General features: G+C 36.5%; 1 protein-coding gene across 4 annotated transcripts in view; it reads right to left on the bottom strand.

Moving 5' to 3' along the window:
- flfl (serine/threonine-protein phosphatase 4 regulatory subunit 3 flfl) overlaps positions 1 to 14,088 on the bottom strand; it is a 28,269-nt gene extending 14,181 nt beyond the window's left edge. Inside the window, exons 1-4 of one of the 4 annotated variants that reach the window (XR_015070755.1) lie at positions 13,998 to 14,087; positions 13,164 to 13,573; positions 3,416 to 4,351; positions 103 to 295 (exon numbers count right to left, since the gene is read on the bottom strand). Coding sequence is in view for 2 of the 4 variants with exons in the window: in XM_085947993.1 (XP_085804119.1) it covers positions 103 to 295; positions 3,416 to 4,351; positions 13,164 to 13,460 (1,426 nt within the window). In the remaining 2 variants the exon portion in view is untranslated. Of the gene's footprint in view, positions 1 to 102; positions 296 to 3,415; positions 4,352 to 13,163 lie in introns of all 4 variants that reach the window. The other 3 variants (XM_085947993.1, XR_015070756.1, XM_085947994.1) reach the window with 3 other exon arrangements.
- Between the last annotated feature and the right edge of the window lie 167 nt (positions 14,089 to 14,255).

The raw sequence follows: 14,255 nt of genomic DNA, 5'->3' as shown, positions 1-14,255 counted from the left end.
ATACTACTTCCGGATGGTGATACCGTCTTATAAATCCCATCGGGCATAGGAACCGGAAGGGGAAGATGCGTGTGAACTGTAAATATCGCGTTGTCTGTTCACCTATAAGAGTTTGCACTCCATGCTTGTAGAAAAAGTTGAGGAAGTCTGTCTTCTCCGACTTGTTGGTCGAAGAGAGCATGTTCTCAGGGTCCAGTAGGATGCGCAAGACGCCCATCAGCTGCACAGCCCCGCCCAACTCCGGATCGCGGTCTCGTAACATTTGCTCTATTATTACATTTAATAGTAACTGCTCCTGAAATGGGAACAATAAAATTTATTAAAGCTAAAATTGATATTGAATTAAGAATGTTTCATAAAAATGGTGAACCAATTTTCTGGATACTTTTATTTCATGTTAATAATTTTGTTACGTATCCGACGATGTCCGATTCTAACAGCGCTCGAAATAGAAAATTCTACGAACGCTCATCTTATTATTTCATATATTATAAAAATACGTGTTAGATTTTTTTATATGGCCTATCTAGCTTAAACGGTCAAATTAATTTTTATACGAGACGGAGCGATAATTTTTCTCATTTCATGAACCGGAACGGCACTCCGGTGCGCTCCGGTCGCCTCCACAGAATGGAGGTTTGTATTACCAGAATTTGTTTTTACGAGAAATGGATGTCAGCCGCTTGCTCAACCTATTATGTCCATACTTTGACTGAAATTATGTACATACTTTGAAAACAATTTGTATATTTGCCAGACCCAGGATTCGAGCTTGGGACCCACGACGCTATAATCCGACGCTTAAGCTGCGCGTCACAACGGGAGGGGTACGTATATCACTATAAAAATAATCTACAAAAACTATATTAGATGTGAAACATTAATTTACATTTAAAAGTAAATTACCATTTTATGGAATGAAGACTGTATCACATTTTTAATGAGGAATGGATGTTAACCTTCGCCCAAATCCATGAGGTCAAACAGGCATTAAAAACAATGCATTTTTTTGTCCAGTTCCAGCATTGACCCTGCAACCCGTGGCTTCAGACGGCCGGTTCCTCTACCACCTCTACCACCTGTTACTGTGGGGGCTATTTCTATTAATTGGGTATAAAATAAACCAATACAATACTAGCAGTGGTGGCAAAACAGAAATAACCACATGTTGTCGATTTTTAACTCATTGGAGACAGGTTTGATTTGCAGGATCACTTAAAAAGATATACAAACTTATCACTAAAATTCATTTTATTCAAATAATTCCTTATATGTTATATTAAAATTTAAAGGTAGATACACATTTTTTTAAGTTAACTAAGGTATAAAATACAGATTTTTACTCCTCTGGAGGATGCGGCGAAATGAATAAATCCAAAGGATTGAGAAGACAAGGTACTTAAGGGTGTCGAGGAAGAATAGACACCCAGGAAACATTTTGGTGGATAACTCAACAGTAAAGAGCACCAAACAACATCTTCCAAAAGAACGAGACACTCACGAGATAATCGAAGAAAAGACCAATTAAAGAAAACCAAAGGTGGCCGCATCCGTCCGAATGCTGATATCTGAGAACAATATAACTCGTCTTGAGGGCACAAAGAGTCAGTTGGTCCGGTCACATTGTTAGATGCGACAGATCTAGGAGCTCTCCATAAAGTTTAGGAAGGAACCATTGCGGGCACTCGGTCGCTCCCGGATAACGTCAAGAGGGACACAGAGGCTGAGTGTGATTGACTGGAGAGAGAGCTCGGCACAGAGATTCCTGGAGAGCGGTCAAAGGTAAAAAGTTCATGATAGAAATAAATGATAAAAGATATACTAAAATTGGGGCTTTTAGAAAAGTCGAAGATTAAGATTATTTCATTTTCAGCAAATCCTGCAACCTGTCAGTGGTGCCAAATTGGAGCCCATTGTCTCCATTGGGTTAAGAGAATTTAGTCTCCAATGAGCATTATTTTTTTTAAGTACAGGAGAATATCTTGGATGTACCCATCTAGAAAATTAGTTGATCTTTGTGGTTAGACTTTCGCATTTCCTACGTTATTTAAGTGCTTTGTGGCTCCCAGGGCAGTGAAGGATATATGAATACGTGTATTAATTAAGGCGCTAAGTACCAAAAACAAAAAAACTGACATTTTTATAGAAGAGTGTTCTACATACTAACGCTAATAACTTCAACTATGGTCTAAATGCCTCAAGCAAGTCAAAAAAATACAGCAAAATATTTAAACCTGTCGACGTTGTAAGTCCGTTGCTACCGTGTTTGCTTCACACTGTAAAAACACATTTTTCAAAAGGTCTGCTTCATGAAATTTTACTGCAATGACTCGGTATTTTGTAACTACAGGCAATACTACTTTTTGGTACTTAGAGCCTTAATTAATACACGTATTCATATTATATAGGATGTATTATATAAGTGATATGCCTACATGTTAAATCATTGAAAAATCTTAAATCTTGTTATAATCAAATTGTCGCATTTAGTGAAAAAATTAAATCTCTACTCATCGGTTTCTTTTTTCCTTCTCTCTTTCAACCTTTTAAAACATTTAACATCTGCAAAAAAAGATCACCAACATTCAGCTTATCGCTATGATGCCTTATGAAAAATTTGCAGTTCAGTCGTTGCTTGAACACCATCGATTTTTTCATATAAAAGTTCTACAATACATACTAGGGTATAATAATAATATATAGAATGGAAAAATATTTGATGTAATTAATATGATGGCATGCTTCACTTATAGAGTGGCTAAAGGTTCAAATACATTATGATCACGTTATGTGCTTGTAACAGTATGGTGCCGCTACGGGAAAAAAGTATCGATGTAATGTTGTTTTTCTTGGTATTTAAAATTTTATCAGACTGATGCTCCCATCCCATAGCACATTTTGAACCTTTAAATGAACATTGTCACTTAGCAAAATCTGCCGAAATCACCAGAACAATGAGGTCACCTCACGCGGACATCATCATTTCTTACATGCTTACACCTTTTTGGCTCATGTGGTTTTTGTTTATAGTGATTGGCACTATGTATTTTCTATAAGAATATTGTATATTACCTATGGTCTGCAGGTTGGTTTCTGTTCAAAATATTATCAATGGATGCAATATCGCAAGTAATTTTAACGTAAGCACACATACAAACTGTTAAAATCAATTGAAATTAGGATGAATAATACTTCTAAATACTAATACATACCTATATTAGAGTTGGCACTCTCCATCATTGAATTTATAGAGATAGTGATCATTCAAAATATTCTGCGGAATGACGAAACCGTGGACTAAATTTGTCACCGTACCAGCATATGACAGTACGTGATGTGATCATAATGTATTTGAACCTTAAAGGTCGGTATAACTTTTCACGGGAGATTCGGAAGTATAAAAAATGGGGCATACCTCATCGGCATTGTTGGCCTGCTGAAGAGTGTACTCCCGGACGACGGAGGGTGAGAACTCCACAATGTAGGTGAGGATGTCGATAGAGGCCGTTTTGGTCTTGTGGTCATCGATAGCCAGAGTGATCTCCAGCGCCGGCAGGATGCCCAACGACACCAGCGTCTTGTAGAAGGCGTCCTTGTCCTGGGGCTGCAGGTTCTGGGAGAAATTGCAAAACTCTTTAAGAAAGAGGACCAGGTCCCGCCGCTTGGAATCTGCTGTCTTTTCCTCCTGCAGGAGTTTGAAGAGGTCAGTGAGGAAGCGTTCGTCCTCCTCGATGATCTTGACAATCTCCACCTTGTTGAAGAAGATGAAGCTGGAGAGGGCGCTGAGAAGATTCTCCTCGAAGACAGAGGGGGTGGGCAGGACAATGTCCTGGATGTACTGCACGCGGTACGTCTGGTGGATCTTGGCCAGGAGCTCGGTGTTGCGGATGGGGATGGCCTCGCGGAACTTGGCTAACTCCCGCAGGTAGTCGCGATGCTTCTTGGGCTGCGAGGCCGCTGGGTCATACTCCAAGCACCCCACCACGTCAAAGATGACGTCCTCGGCAAACATGGTCTCAAACAGAGCGTTTTGGTTGAGAAGAAAGATGCTTTTGAAGATCTCATAGAGGTGATGCAAGCCCTCCACGTTCTCCAGGTCCTCGCACATGTGGAAGAGGTTGAGCAGCTTGGGGATGTAGTGGTCCGAGTCGATCGCCTGCGCCAGCTTTTCCTTGCGAGGCGCTGACATGAGACAGTTGGCCATTAGCTTGCTGATTTCCTCCAGACGCGACGGCTCGGCCGCCGGCAACTCTACCGGCGGCCCGCTCTCCAGCATCTCATCGCACCGCTCCTCCTCTGACTCCTCCACTATGTCCTGCGTGATCTCCACCGACGGGTCTTTGCCCTGCACCTGGAAACGTGTGCAAAAAAATATTCATTGAACTGTCACATATACCAGATATAGAACCATTTTTGAGCATTTTTACCAGATATAGAGCATTTTTGTTGAATTTTAAGTAGACTGGAGAATGTCAAAGAAAAGTATAAAACGAATCAGTAATAAATAAATTCCCTGCTAATTTGGAATGCTAAGTACAATGTTTATAATTTAAACCCATTATTATAAAAATGTAGGCAATTCGTCAACGGGTGGGTTACAATAATATAGAAACTAATAAAATACTAATCAATCATACATAGCATCTTTACTATTAACATAAAGCCCCAACAGAGAAGGCGAAGCAGGGGAAGAACGTCGGCAGTGAAGGAGCTGACCGAGGGAAGCCTACACTTGGAGGGTCAAAAGTCTCGGTCGCTCAAAAGAGGACACAATTTCAAGGTGGTCACGATCCTCAGCCATGAGGGAACAAGACCGAGAAGAAGATTACAGCTAGGTGGAAAGCCCAAACAATGTGTGAAAACAATCAATCCTGATAATAAAATCGGGTTGTCTATCTGTTTGTTAAAACTCAAGAAACTCCAATATTGATGAAACTTGTACAGCTTTTAGACTATATTTATGATACCAATTAAGTTGACCTTTAGTACACTTTCATCTTGATATATCAAAAGAAACTTCTCAAAAATAAAGCATTTGTAACAATATGAAAGGCGGGTAAAGAATTAATAAGTATTAGTAAGTACAGAGTGTATTTTTTTGATGTGCATATCCCTATCCCTATTCTTTCCGTATTTTAACTTTAAAGTCAATTTACTTACTCAATTTTGTATTTGTTCAATCCTCATCTCCTCAATTATACAACTACTATAAACATACCACGTAAGCGTGAAGTTTGATAGTTTCGGTGGAAAATATAACATAGTCGGAGCAATGCCAAGCGAGAGAGAGCAATGCAATAGGCTTCGCGTAAGGGCAGTCGGAAATAGTATCAGCGACAATAATAAATTTTCCTTGTGTAATTCGTGCACACCAGAAGAAATCGCATCTACGCAAGTTCAATTTTTCTTCACAAAATTTTTAAAGAAGTTACAATGAGCAGAACATATTTTTAATAGTTGAAAATCCGGAGCTCCGATTACTTCAATGCTCCAGCTACAATCCAACACTTTGATTAAAAACGAAACAGCCATTGACTAAAAATAATAAGTAGAGAAAATCATAGAGTTGGTAAGAAAATGACAAAGTAATATACTAACGTGAAGAATATACCAACTGGTATTACAATTGAATTAATTCAGTAAATTGATAAAAACATTTAAATGTCCATGTTCATTAAAGAGTCAACTACATTGAGCTACTTTAGGAGCTGTTTGTTGGCGAATTTAATAGCGGGCGATTCAGTTACTGCGATTATGATGATGACACAAAAAACTTTTCATTCGCTGAGAAGCCACAAGCCAGCGACTATTTTGACAGAACGTAGTTGGTTTTTTTACCGGGAGGTTGCTACTGCGCAGACGCAGTAGGCCCACACTCCGGCGTGTAGTGTGTAAAGTTGGCCGGCTTTCAACTTTTCTCGGTAGTGTTTACAATCTGCTTGTTAGCTTGTTCGATGATTACACCGGGCGACTTTACAGGCAGATTGTAAATTCGCCAACAAACAGCTCAATGTAATTGACGCTTAAAATTATAGCAGAGAGCTTTTTTTTATAATAAATTCAACCAATTTATAATCATTACAAAATAAATACAAAATATGCATCGATTTATAAAAAAATCCTTGCTTAAAATAAAATAATAATTAATAAATGACATACTTTTGGATGAGTACCAAAAAGACATTATCAAGTTTAAAGTTGTCAAGTAAATATTTTAATAATTTATTCTCTACTGTAAAATTTGATTATGACATAACTAACCAAAAAAAAGGTAATTTGAACTTTGATAAACTAAAATTGGGTACCTACTACATAGATGTCATATACAAAATATATATGAAGAAGGCTTATGATAATTAAAAATATAATCAGAGGTAAGTAAGTGCTTTAAAAAAAAACATACTATCAAGGTCATTAATAGTAGGTAATCAATGAATGAGTAGATAATCATTTGCAAATAGCAAGTTATTAGATAAATATTTGTTTTGCAATGTAAACAAAACAATTTTATTGCAAAGTAGATATGTATAATATGTATTACGTTTGTAAACAATTTGTTTATTGAGAGACATTTTGGATGGCCATTGCCTAAATAATCATCACAAGCAATTACATAGAACTGAGCTTATTAAGCAATTAACTATTACCATTTTAATTTCTAGTAATTATTGTCAAATTTCAAACATTGCCAAGGTCAACAGCAAAAGAGTGTATTGTATAATATTTAAAAAATTAAATAAGAATGTCAACAAATATTTTTTGCAAAAAGATGCAAATGTTTCATTGATTAGAATAAAATAGGCATTAAATTAGTATTACAAAAGGCCGGTAAGACAAACTAATTCAGTGATTCCTAATCAAAATTAGTCACGGAACCCTTTTATATTTTGCGCAAAATTTTGTGCAGAAACCTATTTCCTATTTCAGGGTAAATTTTACTCTTATTATAATAGTATTTAATTATTTTATTCTTATTACCGGAATAAAAACAAAAACCATCAATATAGAGTCTAGAGGGGTGGCCAACCTTTTGCATACCATGCGCCAATTTTTTTAACAGAGAGTTCAGATGCGCCATACAACTCAAGCACCTTTTCTACCTTCTTACGTTCACGGTTGGGGTAGGATCTGCTTTGCTTAGGGGAGGAAAAGGAATAACTCAAATCACGCAATTAAATTAATTAATTTATGCCAGTTTAAAAACACGTTTATTGGAGCACCAATCTACAATAGTCAGAAATGATCTCTTGGATGAGAGGGTGATCTCTGTCGTGGACCCTGCTGATGGTGCTACAGCTGCCGGAGAGTCTCGTTTGGACTCCTGGACCACAGTTGTTGGATGTGATGAGAGAGAGCTCCGAGCGGGATGGAGCACTGAGAGCTTTTGACCGTTTGGATTTTGCTAGTCTTTCAATGTTTGGTGTTAAATTTGTTACTGAGAGCAGCAGAGAATTCTTCAAATTTAACTAAACTGTCAAAAAATGGGACGAACCGATGAGTAAGAAGGCTCTATGACTTAAACTGAGAGCACTCAGGTGTTGAAAATATGAAGATGGACTTAATTATGGCGCCTACTTCAAAAGATTAAGTAGGCGCAAAGATGCAATGCGCCAAATGTAATCATTCAATGGGCCACATTTGGCGCATGCACCACGGTTTCGCCACTACTGATATAGACTGTCAAAAATAAAATTGATCATATTTTGAAAAGATATGTCAAAAAACCTGCTGGCTTTTCGCTTTTTCATTCAATGATGTAATAAATGTGTTAATTGCAAAAATGATTTGCAATTGGGACATAGCCACGACATCGGAAGAGTATGCAAAGCATTGTGGCACAGCGCAAAAAAGGGGCCCAAGTCCCAGTTTGATAGTTTCACTCTTTTATAATAATATACCATCCACAAAAAATAAAAGCTAAAAAATCTTGTGATTTTTGCGTATGGCGCCTGATATTTGTAGCCACGCACGCCACTGTAGCAATGTCAATGTTTAAGATACGATTGATTTAAGAGAATCCTGTATTGTTGGAAAAGGCTCTAAAATTATTTTGCTCCACAATAAATTGAGATCCAAAATTGTAATTTATCAAATGGTTTTGTCAATGGTGGCGTTTCTCAAAATCACTTTTGAGAAACGCTGTATTAATTAATTGTGCATATGTAGAATTTAAACATGATAAATTACTATTGTCACTGAATGGATGTTAAATTATCAGACCTTCTTAGAAGAAGTGGTTGTTAGCCGATTCTTGCACTGAATCAAAAACACACAAAAAGACATTGAAAAGTACTTAATTGTTATTATTTTAGGCACAGAGTTGACTTTGAAGATATGATGTTGGCTGGGCTATAATTATGATAACACTTATAATAGATTTAGACCAATCTATAATAATGATAAATTTGGAAGTTATAAACTAAAAAACTACCAGACCAATATCGATGAAATTTGCATAGCTTATAGAGACTAGATTGTTGGTACCGACTTAGACTTTCATCTGGATACTAACACGTTTGCAACAATAGAGGATGGTAAGTTAATAATTAATTAATCTGCTACATGTGTTGTTATAAATCAGAGAATGTGTACTGTAACAAGAGGGAATCTTACGAACTTTCATTATTACAACACTTGATGGCAGTAGTTCTGCAGCGTGTGGTTGAATTGTCAGCCGCAGGAAAATTATATTTTGTATTTTGGTACATGAAAAATGCACATATTTTGGCAACCTTCAGAATATGCAGGAGCATGAAAATGAAAGCCGCAAAGTAAGTTTAAAGACAAATGTCTCCAAGACAAAAGTAATGATAAACTGCTTTGCTGGATCAAAGGCAATCCTCATCAAGTGCGCTCAAATCAAGCGTGTCGACAACTACGTCCATCTTGGACGACAAATGTCAATTGGGCGGTATGTATGATGAGGTGAGGTGGCTTGCAGAACCAAACTGACATGGAATGCATTCAAAAGTGACTTCCCGTTGTGTCTTCAGCGTAAAGTGTTCAATGAATGTGTTCTACCAGTGCTCATGTATGCGTGTGAAACATGGATTCTTAATCTAAGAGAAATCCAAAAATTGTGACTAGCACAACGTAGCATAGAAAGGTGCATGTTGGGCATAATGTAGAACACAAAAGAAACCAATGGATAAGGAAGCAGACAAGAGTACGCGATGTGATTAGAGGTCACTGAGCAGATGAAAATAATGGCAACGGGCTGGACATGCCGCTCAGTGAGTGGACAACTGCTGGACAATCGGCGATATATAGTGGAAAATATGCAAAGCTGAGCTATACGGTCTCTAGTACAGAACGAAGATTGCAGAGCAGTTCAATAAATTGAGATTAGAATGACAATGCACTGGAAAAGTAATGTTGAGCGATTCAATAGTATGCAGAAGAGAAAATTCATAGGCCAGATGGAGCTATTAGCAATGGTTGCCGTATTGGTGGAGAGTTGTTGAAGGAAGCCAGTACCAAGCCGGGGTTGTTGCACTCCTGATGATGATGATCTGGATTGAAATTCATACATGTAAGAGATACTACAGAGCAGTGCTCCACAACCTTTTCTCACCAAAATTACATTAATTTAGGTTTTTTTATTATTTGATAGATAATTGAATATACCTACATAAGTATCATATGAGAAAGAATTAAATGTACATATTTCCATGTATTTGTATTATTAATTTAATATATCAATTTACTTATTTAATCAATATAACATAATTATTACACATTAATAACTAATTAATATGATACCTGAGCCTGTTTCAATGAACATAAAGGTTTTATATTTGACTTGATATTTGAAAGAACAGCTCTAAGTTCTTGGTTAAGACCCGCACGACTGCTTATCATTTTTAAATTAGAACTTAAGTTGAAAAACTTTGCTCACATAGATATGTCATAGAAAATCGGAGCAGTGTGATAGCCTTGTTGGAAATTCCGAGGACATTCTTTATTAAACAAAATCCAGAAAACATCCAATGGAACGTCAGTGAAGTTCAGTTTTAGTGTCCCGTCGTTCCTCAATTCAACAAATTCCTGTTGAATTTGTAGGGAAAGCGCTTCTATAGAATTTTTAGCATTGGTTGCAAAAGAATTTCGAATCCAGTCATATTGATTGTATGAAAGTAATGATGAAATTTCTTTTGCAGCAAAGTTAAATGTTTTTTAGTCAGATCCAAAATTATCGTAGTCTGGCAAGTCCTTCGGCACATTTGTCGAGATCCTTAGCATAACTCCTGCCAAAGTTTGAGTAATTTTGAATCCTAATTTATCAGAGCATGTCAATATATTTTCATTCCAACCTTGCATTTTTTTAATAAGTTCATTCGGCTGCTCAAATATATTATCAGCCATATACGCAATGTTGGCTATTAATAAGTAAAGATTGTATATTATACAAAATTATTTGCGTTTTTTTAAGCAATGAGGAGCACTGCTAAAGAGAATACTCTTTCGTGGGAAAGTTGAGGGAATAATAATAGTGCCATTGCCCCACGTATTTCCTACATGTGATACCAAACGTACGCACGTTGCACAACTATGGTGCAGAGGTTAGTAGGCTGTCCTCTTGCTCTATAAGTCTACATCGTTTCTCATAAAATTGAGAATAAAACGATATTTTATTTCATAGGTATGATATCCGTGGTTCTTCTTTAGTCACCACGCGCATTATATAATATGTAATTTCTTGTTTTGACCATGTCTGATCCTAATTAGATCATAGTTATGGCCCTCCACAGAGTGGAGATTTGTATCAATAGACTTTTGATTTTACGAGAAATGGGTGTTAGCCACTTGCTTGTCCATACTGACTCCAAACACAAATTGAAAAACAACATTTGCATTTGCCAGACCCAGGATTTGAACCTGGGACCCACGACATTATAGGCTGACGCTTAAACTGCTCATTCAAATGTTCATTCAAAAATAGTAAAATATATTCAATAAAACTTTCTATTGTGCAATTGTAATTGACTCGTATTAAGAAACAAAAAATGGAACATTTTGCGATCCATTGTGCCACGTGACAACAGAACCAATTACTGCGCGCAATGCTATGTGATCGCGTGCTAATCAAGCGTCGAACATTGTTGACTATGTGACTATATGACATACTTATGCACAGACTTTGATGATTTACTCATTACTGTATATCTTACATCAAAAAAATAATATTATAATAGATTCTTTCAAAGTATTTTTGTTTTAGCCTAAAAATGTAACTTTATATTACCATGATATGTGTCCACTTTTCTGATAGGACTAGGATATGGAAACCCTTCATTTATCATTGTAAGAACAGTTTACTATATCCAAGGTATTATGAGGAATATGAGACCCAATTTTGTGTGGGAGAGATACTTTGTGGTTGATATCTTAAATACATTATGTTCAATAAAATTTTGTGATTTTTACCATTTCATTGGTATTAAATGATTGGTCATATGACTTTACATAAGGAAATGAATTCATAAAAAACAAACGGGTATAACCTACAAAGACTATAGGTAGTGGAATAACTTAACCTTGAAATTGCGCAAATTACAATTTCTTCTACTGCGCATGAATTATGTAGGGTGAATGTAATAATTCTCACCTTTATTATTTCCGACTGCTCTTATATGCAACCTATCGAATCGTCTTCTCTCACTAGGCATCGCTCTAATAGCCCGTTCACACGTGCATGGATTTACTGCTGACAGTACATATTATCGCGGCCATAACAAAAAAATAGACGTGTAAACACGTATTATTGTGCAAGTTGTAAGATTGCATGCATGGATCTAAAAAGTTCATACTTTCTGATTTTTGTAGCAATAGTGAAACTTGCACAATATTTGCGCCTGAGCAGTAGAACAATAGTGGCGAACCTGCCAATATGAACTAAAGAGCATTTTGACGTTTACCAATTTTCACAACCTATCAAATAGCATCATACAATGACAACAACGCATCTTGCTTACGCTTGAAGGATGAGATTGCCAAGGCACTTTTGCGTGTAAACAGTTATTATCGTGATAGTTTAATCTACATACTATTGATGCCAGTAAATCCATGCATGTGTACAGGTGCTATTACTATGTTATATTTTCAGTCAAAACTATCGAACTTCACACTATGTGGTATCTATATAGATATATTTTTTTCACAGTTAACAATTTGTTTCACTGCACTCATGGAGATGCCTCACAAACGAAAATTATAAATTGCCCACCTTCAGTTTGGGCTCATCCGCATCAAAGTGATATAAAATCATATTGATTGAAAACCACTCCATACATCAGCTCATACTTTTTATTGCAATACGTTGACCGATGAACGGCACCGAATGCTTTATGAACTGTCAGAAATTGTGAATGAATATAATCTATGTGAATTCGGCTAAACGTCTATCCTAAATGGTAAATCAAAGCGGTCAGTAATAGGATTTCATTGAAAAATAGATTGTTCTTTCACATGTAAAATGAGTGCACATTTATAAGACAATTTTACCTCTATTTGTCCACAAATTGCTATTTACAATTAATATTTTACTTATTTTACTTACTTTTACTTAGGTATATATCAATTGCACTAATGTTCATGTAAAAAGGAACATTATGAATGTAAGACTAACCATTTTTTACTATTAACCCATCTTGAACACTTATTGCCCTTGATAAATTTGTCAACAATGTAAAACTATTTTGAATTTATTCATGAGAAATTTTGACAAAATGTACTTATTACATTGAAAGTAATTATTATGAGACAATATTACATAAATTATACAATAATTATTGATGAATTTTGCATTGAAATACATACATTAGGCATGAACATTGCAACAAGACATATTGTGCTGTTAACCTGAAATGAGTTTATCAGTAGGCTGTTATAAAACATGTTTGTTTACAAAAATATTACTCAATTGAAAACAAAAAAATGTGCTTAATTGCTTCACACTAATCATTTCAAAGATAAAACATAATATTAGTCATATCTTTGATGGTAAAATAGATAATTACCAGTAACTAAAGATTGCAAAACACACAAAATGTCCTTGATAGAATATTATTGTCTCGGGTAATTCATAGATTACTTAATTAAATTGTGTTTACTGTCAATGGAAGGATAGGTATTAGTTGAGAATATTTAGATTAGAAACATACCAGACATATTTTCTCCCATATTTCATCGCAACCAGCCTTCTCTTGGAAACTTAAAGCCAAGTCAAAATTGTCCCCTTCGGACCAGACTATGAGGGTGTCCTGCTGTTTTTGGTAAGCGGTGTCTGGCTGGATCTTGCTTTCGAGGAGGAGGGACCCGTCGGCCTCCGCCCTCACCAGCAAGGAGGTCCCTTTGACCCTGTCGACGTAGCACGAGGATACGTGCCCCGTGCCCCGGTCGTCCCACTGCCTGTCGGCGTTCAAAGCGTACAGCTTCACTCTTCGGCGGGTGTCCGTCATCTTTACGGTAATATCTGTGACTCCAATCTGACAGAAGCCCGATTAAACTGACGCGCGGAGCTTTTTTATCACCATCACTGTTTACACCCGGTTTGAGAAGTACTTAAAATCATCTGCAAAACATAAACAACACAACTTTCAGAGCGGCACACCAGCAATTAAAATTGCGCTATGCAACGAATCTATCGTATCAATTCACGAGACGAAAGAGCGTAATGATAACCAAAACATATCCATTTTTTACTTTCGTAAAAAGTCACGAATTCGCGGACGAACATCTGTTTACATATTTATAAACATGACCGGTCGAGGGTGATTTTCGATCTCGGCCATGTATTTCAACGCGTTTTAGAGATAAATGTGAAGAATAATTATCGGCAAATCACAAACACATCACAAAATTTGCACATCCAAAGAATGTCGCGGTATCTCTCCAAATTGCGTATTTGCAGTCGTGAAATAATTTCGCGAGGTGAAAATTTCGATCGAAGACTGTTTACCGATAATGTATTGTCACAATCGTCAAAATTGACGTACCTTCAGCGGAGTACAACATCAATTATCGCCATATTGGATTCACAACAACGCTTTCTGTACGGGGCTCTCGACAGTCGACACTTCTGCTTCTGACCAAATCAAAATGGCGCACGAGGGAAATTTAAATTATTTCTCTAAATATTTTTAATCACTTGGAAAATCAATATTTAGGTGTAAAAATACAACGATTACTTTGAACTGCTCTGAAATAAGAAAAAATAAGATTTTTCCTAAAATACCATGCTTATACTTTAGTGT

Source organism: Rhyacophila brunnea, unplaced genomic scaffold, assembly GCF_057557595.1.
Source record: "Rhyacophila brunnea isolate RB1 unplaced genomic scaffold, BYU_Rbru_1.0 scaffold_20, whole genome shotgun sequence".
NCBI classification, from domain to species: domain Eukaryota; kingdom Metazoa; phylum Arthropoda; class Insecta; order Trichoptera; family Rhyacophilidae; genus Rhyacophila; species Rhyacophila brunnea.
Note: the sequence above shows the minus strand (reverse complement) of the source record. Positions and strands in the feature narration are given on the sequence as shown.